This window comes from Lactuca serriola, chromosome 6 (genome assembly GCF_051521515.1).
Source record: "Lactuca serriola cultivar US96UC23 chromosome 6, Lser_US96UC23_V15, whole genome shotgun sequence".
Classification (NCBI taxonomy): domain Eukaryota; kingdom Viridiplantae; phylum Streptophyta; class Magnoliopsida; order Asterales; family Asteraceae; genus Lactuca; species Lactuca serriola.
In genome coordinates, this window is record NC_136413.1 from 20,510,368 (window position 1) to 20,529,353 (window position 18,986).

At 34.3% G+C, this 18,986-nt stretch overlaps 1 protein-coding gene across 1 annotated transcript; it reads right to left on the reverse strand.

Moving 5' to 3' along the window:
• Positions 1 to 2,227: 2,227 nt before the first annotated feature.
• Positions 2,228 to 18,780, reverse strand: LOC145059553 (uncharacterized). The gene is made up of 3 exons (XM_079007390.1): positions 18,764 to 18,780; positions 18,665 to 18,721; positions 2,228 to 2,594 (listed from the first exon to the last, which is right to left on the reverse strand). Exons 1-3 carry the CDS (start codon positions 18,778 to 18,780, stop codon positions 2,228 to 2,230), a joined length of 441 nt encoding a protein of 146 aa, XP_078863516.1.
• Positions 18,781 to 18,986: the final 206 nt, after the last annotated feature.

Consider the following 18,986-nt stretch of genomic DNA (forward strand, 5'->3'; position numbering starts at 1 on the left):
ATTGATTTAATCATAACGAATGGTGAAAAGGTTTCATCATAATCAATCCCATGAGTTTGAGTGAATCCTTTAGCAACCAATGTTGCTTTGAATGTGTGTAAGTTTCCATCCATGTCAATCTTGTTCTTGAAGACCCACTTACTTCCAACAGTCATGCTATTGGGAGGAAGATCAACCAAGTCCTAGACTTGATTTTATCTCATGGATTGCATCTCAACGTTCATGGCTTAAAGCTATTTGGCAGATTCGGGATCTGTCATTGCATACTAGTAGTTGACCGTCTCATCAGCATTCGTCATTACGAAGCACTCGTCAATGAGAAATCCATATCTCTCAGGTTCATGACAAATTCTACTAGATCTGCAAGCGCCTTGTGTTTCAGTAGGTTGAAGGACAATGATCTCTTCATCTTCAACAACTTCTTGTTCAGTACCGGTTCCAACTAAAGATGCATTGAGTTGAGGTTCTTGATCTTCTTCAAATTCCACACGCCTCCCACTTGCCTCATCCATTAGAAACTTGCTTTCTAAGAATTCATCTTTTCGTGAAATAAACATCTTATTCTCACTAGGTATGTAGAAGTAATATCCTAAACAATCTTTAGGATATCCTACAAAGATGCATTTGGTAGATCTAGGCTCAAGTTTGCTGGAAGTCTCTTGTTTAACATAAGCTTTGCATCCCCAAACTTTCATATAAGATAAGGATCAAGGTCTTCCATACCACATCTTATAAGGTATTTCTATACCTTCTTAGTTGGTGCCATATTCAAGATATTGGTTGCGGTGAGTAAAGCATGACTCCAAAAAGATAAAGGAAGGGAAATTTGACTCATCATAGATCAAACCATATCAAGTAAGGTCTGATCTATCCTCTTAGAAACACCATTAAGATGTGGTGTTCTAGGTGGAGTGAGTTGTGAGATAATCCCACGACTCCTTAGATGGTCTTGGAACTCTTGGCTCAAGTACTCGCCTCCTATATCCGAACGAAGGATTTTGATTGTTTTGTCGAGTTGATTTTCAACTTCACTTTGAAACAATTTAAAATTTTCAAATACTTCATGTTTATGTTTCATCAAATACACATAACCAAAACGACTGTAGTCGTAAGTGAAGGTGATATAATATCTTTCACCATATCTAGACATTGTTTTAAAAGGTCCACATACATCGGTGTGTATGAGGCCTAATAAAGCACTTGCCCTTTCATTTGTTCCAAAGAAAGGGTATTTTTTCATGTTGCCACATAAACAAGATTCACATATGTCAAATGACTCTATGTCGTTTTCCCCAAAAAGTCCACTCTTTTCGAGCTGAGATATGCGTTTCTTGTTTATATGTCCCAGGTGACAATGCCATAGATATATTTGGTTCAAATCTGGTTTGAGCCTTTTGGTGTTGACATGATAAAGGCACTTAATGTTTGAGGTGTCATCTAGGTTTAGTTCATAAATTCCATTTATTGGTCTAGCCTTAAAATAGAAGATCCGTTTCAGGAAGGAGTGAATGTTATCATCAACAAATTTGAAATCATAACCAGATTTTCTCAAATGTGAAACTTAAATGATATTTATAGTAATAGAAGTAATTAAACACACATTGTCTAATGTCAAATACAGACCAGATGCTAAACATAAAGCAAACTTTCCTATTGCTTGGAGTGCAACCCGTGCTCTATTGCCCACATGCAATACCATCTCATCTGCTTTCAGTTCCTTACTCTTTCTGAACCCCTGTAACGAATTAAAAATATGAGTTCCACAACTAGTATCTAATACCCAAGTGTTTGATGAAAAATTAAATAATCTCATTTCAATCATGAAAATGGATATACCTGAAGGGCCTTCCCGGACCTTCTTGTTTTTTAACTCTGCAAGGTACTTAGGACAATTCCTTTCCTAATGCCCGACAACTCCACACTCAAAGCATGTGTCATCTTTAGCAACCTTTTCCTTCTTCCTGGGCGATGGGTTTTGAGGAGATTTCTTCCTTTTTCCCTTTCCATCTTGTGGCTTTCCCTTGAAGTTCTTGCCTTTGTTCTTCTTGACTTTTCCTTCCCTAATCATGAGCACTTGGGGAGTTTTACTTGGGATATTCTTCTCTGCAGTTTTTAGCATCCCGTGCAACATAGAGATTGGCTTCTCCCACCCATTCATGTTATAGTTCATGATGAAAGAATTATAAGACTTTGGCAAAGATTCCATGATGATATCTGTAGCCAAGTCTTATGGATACGGAGAGCCCAACCTCTCCAATTGATGCATGTACCTTTTCATCTTGAGAACATGTGTGCTCACATTCCCATTCTCCTCCATTTTCATGGTGTGAAGTGCTGTCATAATGTCAAACCTTTCGATTCTATCTTGTTTTCCAAACATCTCATTGAGATGTTTAATCATCTCAAAGGCAGTGTAGTGTTCCAGATCCCGCTGAAGATCGAGAACCATAGAGGCAAGCATGGGATATGAAACATCAAGTGAATCATCTACATCCTTTAGCCATGCATCATGTGCAACCTCTGGGAGAGCAGGTGGTTCATCAGGAGTTTGGTTTTCAAGGACATAGTCTTTCTTTTCTTGTTTCAAAACGATTCTTCAATTTTTGTGACAGTCCAAAAAGTTGGAGTGGTTGAGTTTTTCTTTGTCAAGAATTGACATAATGTTCATTGGGTGATGTGTTACAATAATTGGTGGAGTCATCTACAAAATTTTAACAAAGTTTTCATTTAGTATTTAATTCTTTAAATAATAATACCCTTTTGTTTCCAAAAACATTATTTATTTAAAGTCTACGATCCAAGTTACAAATAAAATAAATGGTTAAGTATCCTTTATCCCATTTACCCAATTTTAACAAGGTAAATAACTTGTATTAATTACATCATTTGTAATTCCTAGATTTATGAGACCCTTAACAATCCATTTGTTAATTTGACATGTTTGGTTTCATCTATGCCATGGAACACTCTTGCTTATGTGACCTTTATCACAAGAGGTTTCCAATCAAGTCGTCTAATTAGAGAAACTTGTACAATTAGCCTATAACTTGGTTATAGAAATCGCAAAAATACTTTGGCCATCAAATGATAATACTAATTGTTAGGTATCATTCATCCCACTAGCATTATACAAGAGACGTGCAAATGTTTCTAAAATTGGATGGCATAGACTTGCATTTTGAAAAGGGGATTTGTATGTTTTGTTATTCTATTTAAAATATGTGATATCATGACAATTGCATGCATCCAATATGTCATTATATCAATTTTCTAAAAATCACTTTTAAGGTTCTTATAAAAAAAACCCGTTTTTTTTTTATATATTTCGGCTTGGTTCAATTTTAAAATTAATAACTAGTATTAAGTTTGTGTTTGAGCCATATAGAACCCTTTAATATTATTTAATAAACCTTCCTTTTATTAAATAATAATTTGGAGTTTGAAAAATTTACAAAAACATGATTTTTACAACAATAATCCAATATTTCAAAAGTTGTCGTAATTAACAATTTTTATAAAAGCAGTTTTATTTTTATGGCTAAAATATGTTACATCTAATGTCCATATTTTATATTTTAAAATCCAAACTCCATGTGATGTTTATTTTGTCTAGAAAATAGTTTGGGTTTGTGAAAAAGTAAATTATCAACCACACAAAATATTTACTTGAAAAATAAACAACAAAAGCATGTATTTGACATAAACAAACCTTAAACTATATAACACTTTTGTGAGCCAACACAAAAGTGTTAAGTCCTTTCCTAAGGTTCAAGGGGACCAAATATTACAACTTGTTCTTCATGTGATCTTCAAGCTCCCACTTGCAATGACAACCAACTTTGTTGTAATTTTATAAACCCTTTTATAAAAGTTATAAACTTTTATGAAATCTTTATAAAACCATGGGTCTCTATGGTTCTTCAAGAAATGGTCTCCATATTCATCTTCTTACATTTTTCATAAAATAAATGTAGTCTAAAACTATCTATTACATAAAAATAACAAGAATAAAAACTAATTACTTTTATTACATACTTTATGAATAAAAGAATATTACAAACCATTTTCAATAAAATCACAAAAACAACAACACAAATGGTCCAAAGCTTGTTTATGCTCTCTAAAATACATTTAAACATAAAACAACATTTGTTTTTCAAATTATAAGGTTTTTAATTCGGATATTCTGACAGAATATGTTTGAGTATGTTCAAAAATAAAAATATTCTAGAACCATAAAATAATAAAAATATTCTTGAACATTTTCTTGATCATGACATTAAAAATTTCTTGTAGAATAACAAATTCTCGAACCAGCAATTGAAGAATTAAAATAAAAATTACATTAATTCTTATAGAATGCATGTAACATTTGCTAAAAATTACATTTATCGTTAAAGAATAAACCTAAAAATCTTTCAAATCGGGGAAAAAAAACATCAAAATCTAACAAATACACTAATTCATTCTAAAAGAATAATGTTGCTAAGAAACACGTTCAATTTTATTGTCCGTTCTTCAAGCATCAACTTCTTCAAGCATCAACTTCTAAGAAAACAAATCAAATTGTAGTTTAGAATCCAATAACGCATTAGCAAATGATAAATAAAAAAACTATATTCCTTTGAAAAAATATGCGGACATGATAATTGCACCAAAACCAATAAACAAAAATTGTTGAACATGTATAATCAATGAGAAAATATTCATATTTCATTCCAACAGAATTAAAATTCGTGTTTTTCGATAAAATTTGAATTCGTGATTCCATTCTGATAGAATTGAAATTGTATAATCTAACTAAAATAGCATACACAAATCCTTGGAGGAGGAGTAACTACTTTTGTTTACTAAAGAATGAAAAATAACAATTATATGAAATATATATTCTCTTTGAAGTCATTTAGTTTGTCATTCTATCTTCCTGGAACTTAAAGTTTGTCGATTAGATATAAATTTGACATTTGACTATGAAATTGGTCTTATTTACTTCATAATATTAAATAACCATTAGAAAAAATAATAAGAATATCAAACTCATAAAGCATTAATCTAGTAGAATAACTGGAATAAAGAGAACTTGGCAGCAGTAGGAACACGAAACAAAAACACAGAAAATATGTTTTTTTTCTTTTAAATTTTAGCAATAAGAAAATTCAGCACAATTGTTTTTTCCTAATGACAACGAGCCATAATAAAGCCAAAAAACATTTTTCTCCCTTTTATCTACGTGAGATTGCAGAAATTCGGAGAATATAAGATTGGTTTTATAAGTTCGAACATATCGGGAGGCTCTCGAAGGTGGGCGTCGTACGTTGCTGGAGGGTGATACTAGAGCTAGATTTCGCTGCTACTATACGGATGAATCGGTGGCAGTGGGGACGAGGAAGATAAGATTGATGTTGTATTCTCGACTTGCCGTTCGTTCCTAAAGGTTGTAGATGAAAAATAAAGATATGGATTGATTTCGGCGATAGATAATGAAGCTGACAATTGAGATAGAGGATGAATAAACGGCAATGGTGAAATTATGATGATGATTAATACGAGAGGTGTGTGCCGATCAAGGGTTTTTTAAAGTGGTGATGGAATAAGAATGGATGTAAATAAAAAGAGGGAGAAGTGGTTAAAACTGATAGGATTCATAAATAATTGCCTAATATATACGAATTTAATTGAGATAATGAACATAATTAAAAATATTAATTATAATGTAACAGTACACAAATACTCAGTATACAAATACTCTTTACGAATGATTGACCTATATTTATGCATACAATAACACAATAATTACTTTGAATACCTGAACCTAGCTCTCTCTCTCTCTCTCACTCTCTCTCTCTCTCTCTCTCCCTCTCTCTCTCTCTCTCTCTATATATATATATATATATATATATATATATTCTAATTAATTATTGTGCGGATATCGTATGCTATAAGAATTACTAAGAGAATAAGTTGTTTAGCAATGCGAATACATTCAACCTTACAAAAATATCGTCATTTTCATGCATTCTTGCTGATTATAATTTATTTTTGTTCTCAAACATCGTTTTTCACTCATTTTCATTCTGACAGAATACGACCCAATAAACATTCTGACAGAAATGAAAATAACAATAATAAGTGTATAATAACCTTATAGACGATTTAATTAGTGAGAATGTGTGTTAATGACAATAGTTATGTAATATTGAACGTATTCATATTGCTAAACAACTTATTCTCTTACTAATTCTCATAGCATACGATATCCGCACAATAATTAGTTAGAATATAATAACTTAAGCATATATATATATATACACACACACACACAATTTTGACCATTCAATAACGGTCCATTTTATGACCGTTGCAACAACAAAAATATGTGTATTTCTTTGTTTCTTTCCGTTACCACGAAAACGTCCGGTGCCATAACGGCTAGTGGGGACGGTGTTTTGCGCGTTATATCAACGTTATGGGACATCCACGTCGGATTAAAGGACACTTTCGTTGCCCATTCCGAATAGTCTAACACATCTTAGATAACTAAAAAAAGTTAAATTATCTTCAACAAACATAAAATATCATAGAATGTTAAATGATCTTCAACAATAAAATAAATCTATTATCCTAAATAACGAAAAAAAATTAATAATCTTAAATAACCAAAATAAACTTTGAAACATGTTGCTACTCATAATAATTATGTACGTAATTATAAAGTTACTTTATATTTTAAAGTTTTAAGTTATTGACTAAATAAATATAAAATCAAAATTGAGATGACAAACAACCTTTGATTTTGTTAACTGTTATTATGAAATATATATTATTTCTATAAATATTACATGTACTTAATAAATAACAAGTTAGATAGGAAGCTCTAAACAAATAATTCATAAAAATAGATTATTTTAAAATAAAAGCTTAGAGTGATAAATTATTATATTTTTGTTTAATGAAATTTATAACATAAAATGATGCTAGAAAACAAAAGGCTGTAAATAATATAGCTCAATAGGTGATTCAGTATTGTGAATGCTCTAGAAAGAGGAGTAAAATGATTAATATCCCCTTATGTGGGTTGATGACATGAAGATGTCATGTGGGTGGGGATGGGTGGTTTGGGAAAAAAACAAAATACAACAAAGTAAACAAAAACAAAAAAGGGCTTAAATGATATGATATGTATAATGTGGTGTCAGTTCCAAGAGATTGATTGAGGATCTTTTAGAAGTAGTGATACTGTCTAGCAGGGCTTGTAAATGTAAACATGGAGGCCATCATGTTCCCTCTGCTCCAAACTCCCAACAAACATCATTAGATTCTAATCCAACCCCACCAATCATCACCCGTCCTCTTGTTTAGTTGAGTTTAATCACAGATATCTAACATTATACTTATCAACTCTACCACACTTTAATCATTTGTTTTTTTCTTCTTTCAAAATTCACTTTCCATTTCAATTCGAAAGATATGTAATTTAAAATCAAACTTACTAAGTTCAAGTCCAAAAAAGCAAATTAACATTTAAAACTTGTCTAAAAAGAAATACAGTATCTTTTATGACCAAAAATAGAAAGTCATGTATTTATTTAAAACAAATATAATGTTTTTCCTTTTGTTTCATCAGTAAGATTTCAACACCTGTTCAAAAGCTTTTGATCCAAATTTTATCTTTTGATTATCAGCAATTATTATAAATTCGACAAGGGTATTTATAACATCTGATCTTTTACAAACTGCTAATAACAATATATTTAAAATAGTAAATAATTATTGATGTTTACAGTTTTTTCATTATTAATGTCTTACAATCAATGTTGTAAAAGTCATTAGGTGATACTAAGTCGGTCGACTAGAGATTAATCGATCTAATCGCGGATTAATCAACGACTAATCGGAAATAACAAATTATATATATATATATATATATATATATATATATATATATATATATATATATATATATATATATATATATATATATATATATATATATAAAAGATCGGATGAAGACTCTTTTTAATGTGTGGACATATTAAAACAAATGAAAAAAAATATAAATTATAAAATCGAGCATAGTATTATATATGGGGAAAAAAATTGAAATTTTTTTTTACATCAATAAAATTGAAGCATTAATCATTTTTATGATCAATGATTCAATTTTATTGATGCAAAAAAAAAAAAAATCAAATTTTTTTCTCCTAGATATAGTATTATTCTAGATTTTATAACTTGGATTTTTTTTCAATTTTTTAAGGTGTCCCCACGAGTCATCACGTTAAAAAGAGACATTATAAGAACTGGGCCCTATATATATATATATATGGTTGATATCATAATATAGTCGGTACATACGACCAATATTATAACGAAATAAATTAATATAACTAATACAACATTAATACTTTCTCAAATAGTTTTACTGATATAGAACATCTTCAAGGTGTTCAAAATTCTCCGAATTCTATAACTTAAATAATTGTATATGCAATGATTAATCGCTAGGTACTGTCTAGAGATTAATCGCTAACTAGTCAAGATTTTTATAACACCGATTATAATAAGATTTTTAAAGTGTGTTTGGATTTAAAAATATGATTAAAGGTCAAGTCGTCGTTTGACCAAAGTTGAGTGTAAAAAATAGATTTTGATTAATGTCCTTTTAGTTTATAAATAATAAAAAAAAATCTCATTGAACCCACAAGAAAGAGTTGTTGCCACTACGGCCTAAGGCCATGGTATATGCTTTGACATCGGACTCTTTCATTTTCAGATTCCACAACTCGTTTTCCAAATTTTGCACCTCCTCGTGATGACAATATTCTTCTATTAGAAGTGCTTTCATATTCTCCCATGACATGGAGTTGGCGACTGACATGCCCAATGTTTTTACATGGTCTTTCCATAATGTCAGGGCTCCGTGCACCAAGGTACATGCAGTAAATCGTACCTTGCTACCCTCGGAACAATAGCAAATCTCAAAAACAGGTTCAATCTTTTCAATCCACTTGGTTAAACCCACAACACCTTCATTCCTATAAAAATTCATGGGCTTGTAGTTCATGAAGTCCTTGTATGTACAAGTCCTTCGAGGTTCTCCAAGAATTATGTTAGAACTGCTACCCGGTATACCACCAGACACACTGCCTCCTCCTCCGGGCGTTCCACCATCAATTTCCACTACATGCGTTCCATTATTTTCTATTATAGGTATTTCATCATGAACTGATGTAATGCCCGCAGATTCGGGCTAGACAATTTAGAGATAAGAATCGTTAAAAATGTATTTTAATAGAAGCTTATTTAGAATAAAAAATCTTAGCCAAAGTCATAGTGTACGTGACAAGGATTCTATACATATAAACACCGCTAAAATCCGACTTCGTATGAAGAAGTTATGCTTCTTCGAAGTTTCACGATTAAACCAATACGACTCTACGTATCGCAAAGAGTGGATTTTTGATAAATTACTTTTTAGCCTAAGTGATCTAAATGAAGGTCGTAGTAGTCGTTAAATCAATAGTGTGCATATAGAGAACATCCAAATCTAACTTCGTAAAAGGAAGTTATGATTTTTCGAACTTTCTGTGCAGTAGTATACAACTCAGAAACCGAAGCAGAGATCGGTTGATTGTTAGGAAAAACAATGTAAATGAGAGTTGAAGATATCGACCATATGATTCCATTGAGATAAAGACAATTGAGAATGGATATAGTGTGAGAGAGTTGTGAATTTTTAACAGAATTTGACAGTTTACGTCTGTTAAAGATATAACTTTAAAAATAAATTCAATATTAGCCAACGAGTCTAAATGTAGGTTGTAGATCTCGTTGATAGCTATGCGTGGATATAAAGAACGTCAAAAACAGAGTTTTTATGAAGATATTACAAATTTTTGAAGATTTTGAGTGCACCTCGCGTAATAAATGCACAACACACCTTTTAGAAGCCTCCATACTGCTCCAGCCAATATTGAACACATGTTAGTGTCTAGGAGGGCTGACCATACTAGTGCATGGTGCACAACTTGTCTGGGTCTGGCACGCAAATGGATTTTTTTCTCTATAAAAGGATTCTAGCCCTTCATTTGAAGTCCACACCTCCCAAGTTCTTCTCTCTCTAGTTGCTTTTGATTTTAGCTTAATTTTCCTTATTTTTTTAGTCTCTGGTGTAACTCTGAGATCCTTGAGACCCTGCAATCTAGTAGCTAGCAAGTCGGAGTCCTGCCAGTGCAATTTTTCAGTTTTCGCTAAAACCTTTGTAGGTTAAGTTACACTCTTTTTCTTTTAGTGTAACTTATATTTATAGTCATAAGTCATTATTTGTTGGAATAGTGTCTAAGGCTGCAACTATATTTGGCAAGTATTTGACCCGATTGTGCATGATCCTTTTGGGTTGCCTTCACCATAGCAACTTGACAGGATGATTTATAATGAGAGAAGAAATATTATTAATATATTATGAGACTAATATAACGAATAATAATATAGTTATTTGATTAATATAAGTCATAAATTAATTAGGAATTAATTTGGTGACTTAAAGTGATTAATTGAATAAAGGGGCATAAACTGTCAATTGTATGATAGTTGTACTTTGGGCTATGATTCCTTATTATTAAGGTAGTGGACGATTTTAGGGTTAGGAAAGGCCTAGAAATCATCCAAGGCTTATCAATAAGGAGATTGGATTGCTTAGGGCCTAAGTTATCCAATTAGGGTTTAAGGGTGAAACCCTAAGAGGCTCACTAGTATGAATAGACCCTTAGGGCTAAGAAAATTGGCACCCCTTGGTATTAGAGAAACCATGGCTGACTTTTCTCACCCTCCCTCCTCTCTCTAATCATCCACTTGCTAAGTTGGTGTTTGTAAGCCATTAGAAGAGTGACATTTGTGACTCTAAGCTCCAAGGACAAAAAGATTCAAGCAAGCAGTTCAAGGTAATCTTTTAGATCTGATTTCATGTGTTATGATATGAATGTTTTCATTAGATCTATCAATCAAAGTCTTGGATACATTGCATGTTCAATTAGAGAAACCTAGATCCAAGCATTAGGGTTTGTATGTGCACATAGGAATGTTCTTATGGCTAAAACCCATCAGTGGTATCAAAGCCTTGATTGGTTTCTATTGAATTGATGCATTGGTTGCTTGATTATTGATTGCAAAATCGTTTTTGTCCTTCTGCCTGATGAACTCGGCGACTACCATAGTGTACTCGGGGAGTAGGCCTCAACTCGGCGAGTACATTGTGGTACTCGGCGAGTTCGAGCGTCAGAAGGAGCTAGTTTCGGGATTTCTTGTTGTTTATCTTATGGAAACTTGCATTTATCTTAATGGGTCAATATAAATCTGATTTTAACATATATTTGAATATATCCTTGACCTAATTCAAGATATTTACCAATTAATTGAATAATAATTTCCTTATGTGATAATTAATTGATTATTTTAATTAAATTGGTAAATTGTTTTGCAAGAGACATTAAATAAATCAAATATGGATAATTATGTGATTAAATGGTTAATTTAAATTATTTGTTGTTTGATCCCTTATGTTTTGAAAAGTTTAAAAATTGTCCTCAAGTTTTGAAATTTATGTTTTGTGATTAAAAGTTTAATTTAGACAATTTAAATTTCAAACCCGAGAATTTTACAAGTTTAAAATTCAACCCTATACTAATATAATATTACAAGATATATATATATATATATATATATATATATATATATATATATATATATATATATGTATATGTATATGTATAATTAAAATGCTAGTCTTACCGTTAGTAGGCCTCATTCACGAAGTCGGTCTATAAGGTGGGTATAAGGTTGCGGCCTATAAAATGGCGCTTAATGGGTGTACACTCACACCCACCGCTTGCTTGATCGATGGAGGGTCGTTAGCCGAACGGGTAGGATAGGGCAACTCTATCTCCTCATTAAAAGAATAATATTAAATACAAACTAACTACATGTTTTTCAAATTCCCATCCTAGTTACTTTAGGAAAAGTGAATTGATGCAATCCTATGAAATTACACTTTGCACCCTTGATAAGAAGTTAGTGGAGCGTGTGTGGTTTACCGGCACACTAATTGGTTCTAAGCAAAGGTGGCAAAGGGTGATTCATTGTTTATCATAGTTCGGTGGAGCATGTGTGGTTTACCGGCACATCGAATAGGTGATTGTTACAATGAAGGCACCGTGTAGATTTGGTTATTCACACCCACTTTGTGATCCTCGGCATCCCAGTCACAAACGAGAGGGGCATATCGAGATTTAAACATGTCATTGAAAAGTTCAATGAATCTCATCGAAATCTAGGAATTCTAAATGCATTTAAAACTTAAGGTTATGTTTTGTGATGGAGAATTAGTGAATCGTCATTCACTTACCTTCAAATTTTTTGCATGTTGGATTACGGCATCCATTTTCTAATATGTAAATAATGTTGTTGGATCCTGGCCCTAATTTTTCATATTGGGTGATAATTGGGGATTAAATTCTAATCAATCTTTGCCCTTTCTATTCATAGATGTCGAACGCGAACAACGCTGCTGCTAGTTCATTCACATTGGTGAGATCTTCACTAACATGATCTCCGCTAAAATGGGAGATGGAGAATCTCTAACCGTACACTTGCAAAAGATGCAAAGGTATGTCGATCGTCTTCGCAAGTTGAATGTCGACTTTGCGGAAGATTTGGCTATCGACATGGTCCTTCATTCCTTGCCTCCGTGTTACAATCAATTTCGGATGACCTACCACATGAACAAGGAAGAGGTCACCCTAAGTAAGCTCCAAGGTCTCCTAAGGGTTGCTGAGAGCAACCTCAAGGACAAGTTTGTTGCACCAACTCCCAATCCACCCGCTGCTCCTGTTTTGGCAATTGGGCAAGGAAGGGGCAAGAAGAGGAAGGCTCCGTCTAAGAACCACCGCGAGGGAAAGTCCCGAGATGGTTCCTCTTCTAGTGGGACCAAAGTTGATCCTGCTAAGCCCAACCCTAACCCAAAGGAGGCAGCGTGCCACCATTGCCACAAAATAGGGCATTGGAAGAGAAGTTGCCCAGAATACCTCCAAGCCATCAGGGAAGGAAAGATCAAGCCGTCTTTCGCAGGTATTTACACAATTAAATCTAATGATTCATCTCATGCTATTTCTTGGGTCCTCGATACCGGGTGTGGTTACCACATTTGTTCTGAATTGTAGGGGCTAAGAAGAAATAGGGATGTGGAGCGTGGAAGAATAAATCTAATCATGGGGAACAGAAGATTGTCGCCTGTGACCAAGATTGGAGTGTATTCTCTAGTGCTTAGTAATGGATTATGTTTAGATTTGAATAATTGTTGCTACTCGCCAGAAATGGCAAGAAACATCATTTCGTTTCATGGTTTGTTTAGACAAGGATTTAGATTTTCTTTTAATAATGAGAATGGTTCAATTTATGCTTATCTAAATGGTGTCTTATATTTTGAAGCAATGCCATGTAATGGAATTTATGAAACTGTTATGATTGTAAACCTAGGAAATGATGTTTTATGCATGGATTCTTCCAATAGTATGGATAGAGCATCATTATGGCATTGTCGTCTTAGACATGTCAACAAGAAGCGTATAGCCCAACTCCAAAAGAATGGAGTGTTGGAGTCATTCGACCTTAGGGAAGATGACACATGCGAATCTTGTTTACTTGGAAAGATGACCAAGTCACCGTTCACTAGCTCATGTGAAAGGGGTGATGGTTTATTGGACCTCATACATACCGATGTATGTGGACCCTTTAGATCAACCACAAATGATATGAACCGCTTCTATGTGACTTTTACCGATGACTATAGTAGATATGGGTATATCTACTTAATCAAGCAAAAGTCAGAAACATTTGAAAAGTTCAAAGAATTCAAAAATGAAGTGGAGAATCAATTGGGCAGGAAAATCAAGATGCTTCGATCCGATCGAGGAGGAGAGTACCTAAGTCTTGAATTCTACGACTATTTCAAAGAATGTGGAATAGTTTCGCAATTGACGCCACCTAGGACACCGCAGTTGAATGGTGTGGCAGAAAGGCGTAATCGAACCTTGTTAGACATCGTTCGTTCTATGATGAGTCGTGCTTCACTACCTATCTCATTCTGGGGGTATGCCTTAGAGACTGCCACCCATATCCTTAACCGAGTCCCTACTAAGAAGGTTACCAAAACACCTCATGAGATGTGGACAGGGAAAGCTCCCTCGTTAGCACATATCAAGGTTTGGGGTTGCGAGGCTTTCGTAAGACGAGATACTCACGACAAGCTCGAACCTCGTAGTGAGCGATGTATTTTCATCGGCTACCCGCAGAAATCCTTTGGATATCTCTTCTATAGACCGAATGACAATGTTGTCTTCGTTGCGAGGAGAGGGGTTTTCCGAGAGCGAGAACTCATAAGCCAAGGAGATAGTGGGAGGCAAATTGAGCTTGAAGAGATTCAAGAATTGATTGATGAAGGAACCTCAACCGTTGTCGCTCAACCCGAGGAGGAAACTCCGATTGAACCAATTAACGAGTCCTTACCTCTTAGACGTTCCGAAAGAGTTAGAGTTCAACCCCAGTTTTATGGTTTTCATATTACTACCGAAGGGGACATGTATATTAGTGATGGTACACTAATAAATCTAGATGAACCTAATAGTTATAAGCAAGCCATGGCAAGCCCGGAGTCTGCAAAATGGAAGGAGGCAATGGACAGCGAGATCCAATCCATGTATGACAACCAAGTTTGGAATTTGGTTGATAATGTGCCCGGACGTAAGACCATTGGGTGCCAATGGATCTTCAAGAAGAAGACCGACGTGGATGGGAATGTACACACATATAAGGCGCAATTCCTTGCGAAGGGCTTTACTCATACTCCCGGAGTTGACTATGATGAGACCTTCTCACCAGTTGCGAAGATAAAGTCTATTAGAGTGATGCTAGCTATTTCCGCATTTCATGATTATGAGATTTGGCAAATGGATGTCAAGACTGCTTTCCTTAATGGGAAGTTGGCTGAGGATGTTTACATGGCTCAACCAGAGGGTTTTGTTGATCCGAAGCATCCAAATAGAGTGTGTAAGCTTGAGAAGTCCATTTATGGACTTAAGCAAGCGTCTTGCAGATGGAATCTTTGCTTCAATGAGAAAGTCAAAGAGTTTGGATTTGTACAAAACGAAGATAAATCATGTGTATATGTCAAAGCCAGTGGGAGTATAGTCAGCTTTCTCGTTTTGTATGTCGATGACATACTACTCATAGGAAACGACGTCTTGACACTGCAGGAGGTTAAGTCCTGGCTCGGGAAGTGCTTCGCTATGAAGGACCTCGGAGAGGCTTCCTATATCTTGGGAATAAGGATAGTGAGAGAACGAAGTAAGAGACTAATAGGAGTTAGTCAGAACACTTACTTAGATAAAGTACTAAAACGTTTTAGTATGGAAATTTCGAAGAAGGGAGAATTACCGATACAAAGTAATGCCAAGTTGAGTAAGACTCAAAGTCCGAGTACCGAAACTGAAATAGCATAAATGAGCCGAGTACCATACGCTTCCGCAGTTGCCTCAATCATGTATGTTATGACTTGTACTCGCCCTGATGTAGCCTTTTGCTTTGAGCATGGTTAGTAGATATCAAGGGAACCCTGGCAGAGCCCATTGGATTGCGTTCAAGAATATCCTTAAGTACCTTCGGAGGACCAAGGAATGGTTTTTAGTCCTCGAAGGGAGTAATGACTTGAAGGTGCGAGGGTATAGTGACGCCAACTTTCAGACCGATAGGGACAACTACCGTTCGCAATCGGGCTAGGTCTTTACCCTTAATGGAGGAGTAGTAACTTGGAAGAGTTCCAAGCAGGAAACCGTAGCTGATTCAACGTGGGAATCAGAGTACATTGTAGCGAGCGAAGCGTCGAAGGAGGCAATATGGTTGAAGAACTTCATTGGTGATCTTGGAGATATGCCTGCCATAAAGGAGCCTATGGAAATTTTATGTGATAATGAAGGAGCGGTTGCCTTGACCAAGGAACCAAGAGATCATGGCAGATCTCGTCATATCGACAGAAGATATCACTTTAGACATCGTGTAGAAGAAGGACAACTCGTGGTTAAGAGGATATCATCAGAAGATAACCCAACAGATCCGCTTACGAAGGGACTGAGTAGGGTTAAGCATTTGCAGCATGCTAGGAGTATTGGGTTGAAGGATGATATTAGTTTAGATTAGATAGTTTTAGAAACTTGTAATAGATAAATGTAATTAACATTTGATGATTAAATAAAGGAGTATTATTTATAAGTAAAGCTACTGTCTTATGTTAATTGTTTAACTATTGTTTCACTTTGCATATTTTGACTTCCTGAATAATTAAGTTATTTAGAATAATCGAATTATTCAAAAAATCCACAATCGTTCATATGTTGGAAGTAGGTAAGAATGAAGATTTTCATGAATTGGTGTGTAGATTGTCTAAATGGTATTAGACATAGAAAAAGTTTGTTGCGACGTTCATGAGTGCTTATGAACTAGTTTTGAGCATTGGAACAAACCCGCGCTTGCTGGAATCACCTTATGGAATGTGACAAAAAGGTTGATCGCAAGGCGATAATATCATATAGTCTTAAAACCTAGATATATGGTTTGTTATTTGTTAATTGGTTGTACATTGATAATGCGAAACCGCATCAGTAAATTGATGTTATAAAACGCATTGTTGTGTATAATTTATTAATGAATAAGTAAATTCATGTAAGTCGAAGTTTATCTGTTACTTTTATCCTAAGAGGATAAAAGCGATATCTCGGCCGCTCGATGATTTGATTTGACTTATGTGTCGGGCCCGGTCAGAACTGAATTGATGTGTTCAATTAAGTTCTACGTCAAATAAATCTGAAATCGAGAAACCAACTGCTGGACAATTGGTTCCATAGAATTGTCCGCATGATATATAAACAGAGGATTGTACGATCCCTTATCAAAAGGACAGGACTGATAAGATCAGAGTTTGACAGCGTCTTTAAGAGCTACGATTGCTAATATGATTATGCTTGTGTATATAGTTACTAGACTTATCCAAGTGGGAGACTGTTGGAATAGTGTCTAGGGCTGCAACTATATTTGGCAAGTATTTGACCCGATTATGCATGGTCCTTTTGGGTTGCCTTCACCATAGCAACTTGACAGGATGATTTATAATGAGAGAAGAAATATTATTAATATATTATGAGAATAATATAAGGAATAATAATATTGTTATTTGATTAATATAAGTCATCAATTAATTAGGAATTAATTTGATGACTTAAAGTGATTAATTGAATAAAGGGGCATAAATTGTCAATTGTATGATAGTTGTACTTTGGGCTATGATTCCTTATGATTAAGGTAGTGGACGATTTTAAGGTTAGGAAAGGCCTAGAAATCGTCCAAGGCTTATCAATAAGGAGATTGGATTGCTTAGGGCCTAAGTTATCCAATTAGGGTTTAAGGGTGAAACCCTAGGAGGCTCACTAGTATAAATAGACCCTTAGGGCTAAGAAAATCGGCACCCCTTGGTATTGGAGAAACACTGGCCGACTTTTCTCACCCTCCCTCCTCTCTCTAATCATCCTCTTGCTAAGTTGGTGTTTATAAGCCACTAGAGGAGTGACATTTGTGACTCTAAGCTCCAAGGACAAAAAGATTCAAGCAAGCAATTCAAGGTAATCTTTCAGATCTGATTTCATGTGTTATGATATGAATGTTTTCATTAGATCTATCAATCAAAGTCTTGGATACATTGCATGTTCAATTAGAGAAACCTAGATCCAAGCATTAGGGTTTGTATGTGCACATAGGAATGTTCTTATGGCTAAAACCCATCATTATTGTGAACCTATAAATAAGATTTATTAGTGATTCCAATTGAATATATTTTTTCTGAAACGAAAAATAATTTAAATATCTCCATTGCCTGGGATTCAACCCAGGACCCTCAAGTTAGTTGTTAGCTTAGGAACCTCCATGTTAGTCAAGTGGGCTAGCCCCAATCTGTCCAATTAATTATATTTACTGATCTATGTATGGGAGAGGTGTCTAGACTGGTCATTGTTAATACATAAGCAGTAAACCTCTAGCAATCTAAGCCAATCGAGATCTGAAGTTAACCAGTGTCCGAGATGTGAAGAGTTCCAAAGCTAGATTATATCTGAGATGAAGATACTCAGAAGTCAGAGTCGGTACTAGCATTTAATGCTTTTTGTCTTTATGTTGATGTAATAGTTCTTAGGATAAAATCATGTGAATCTTTTAAGTTTCATATTGTCAAACACTTAGTTGTAACTAGTCCTTACAATGTGTTATCGGTTTATACCATGTTCCTCCTTTACTATTTAAGGAGTTAATGTTTCATGAATTTGACACCAATAATAGTAAGCAATCAATTTATTCTATTCACATCAATATCTCTTGCAAGTCAAACTTATTTCATTTACATTCTACTTGCTTTAAATTGTCTTTGCATTGATTATACTCAATCTTACTTCATTTAAATACTTTGTTAATTATTAATCTTCAAGTCTTGACTAGTTTACCATACTTGACTGGACCAACTAATTAGAAGCAGAGATTGATCTTGAAGATTAACTAGAGGTTTGAGTTCTCAAACCTTGTCCGCTCGTTGATTCTTGTTCTCACAATTGGTATTAGAGCTTGAGTGGTTTTCCTTTGAATTCATAATAACATATTAAAGTTGATATGAGATTACCTTGGTATCTCAATCATTTCTGTGTTCAGGATAAAAGTTCTTTTATATACCTCTTCTGCTCTAATATCTTAACTTCAATGGCTACTCCTAATTCATCTCAAAAAATGTATTCAATGTAAATAACAAATAGCATGGGTTGCCCTTCTCATGCCCCATTGCTAGTTGTTGAAGAGTATGATAACTGGAAAGTTAGGATGGAAAGATTTTTACTTGGCAAAGAAAA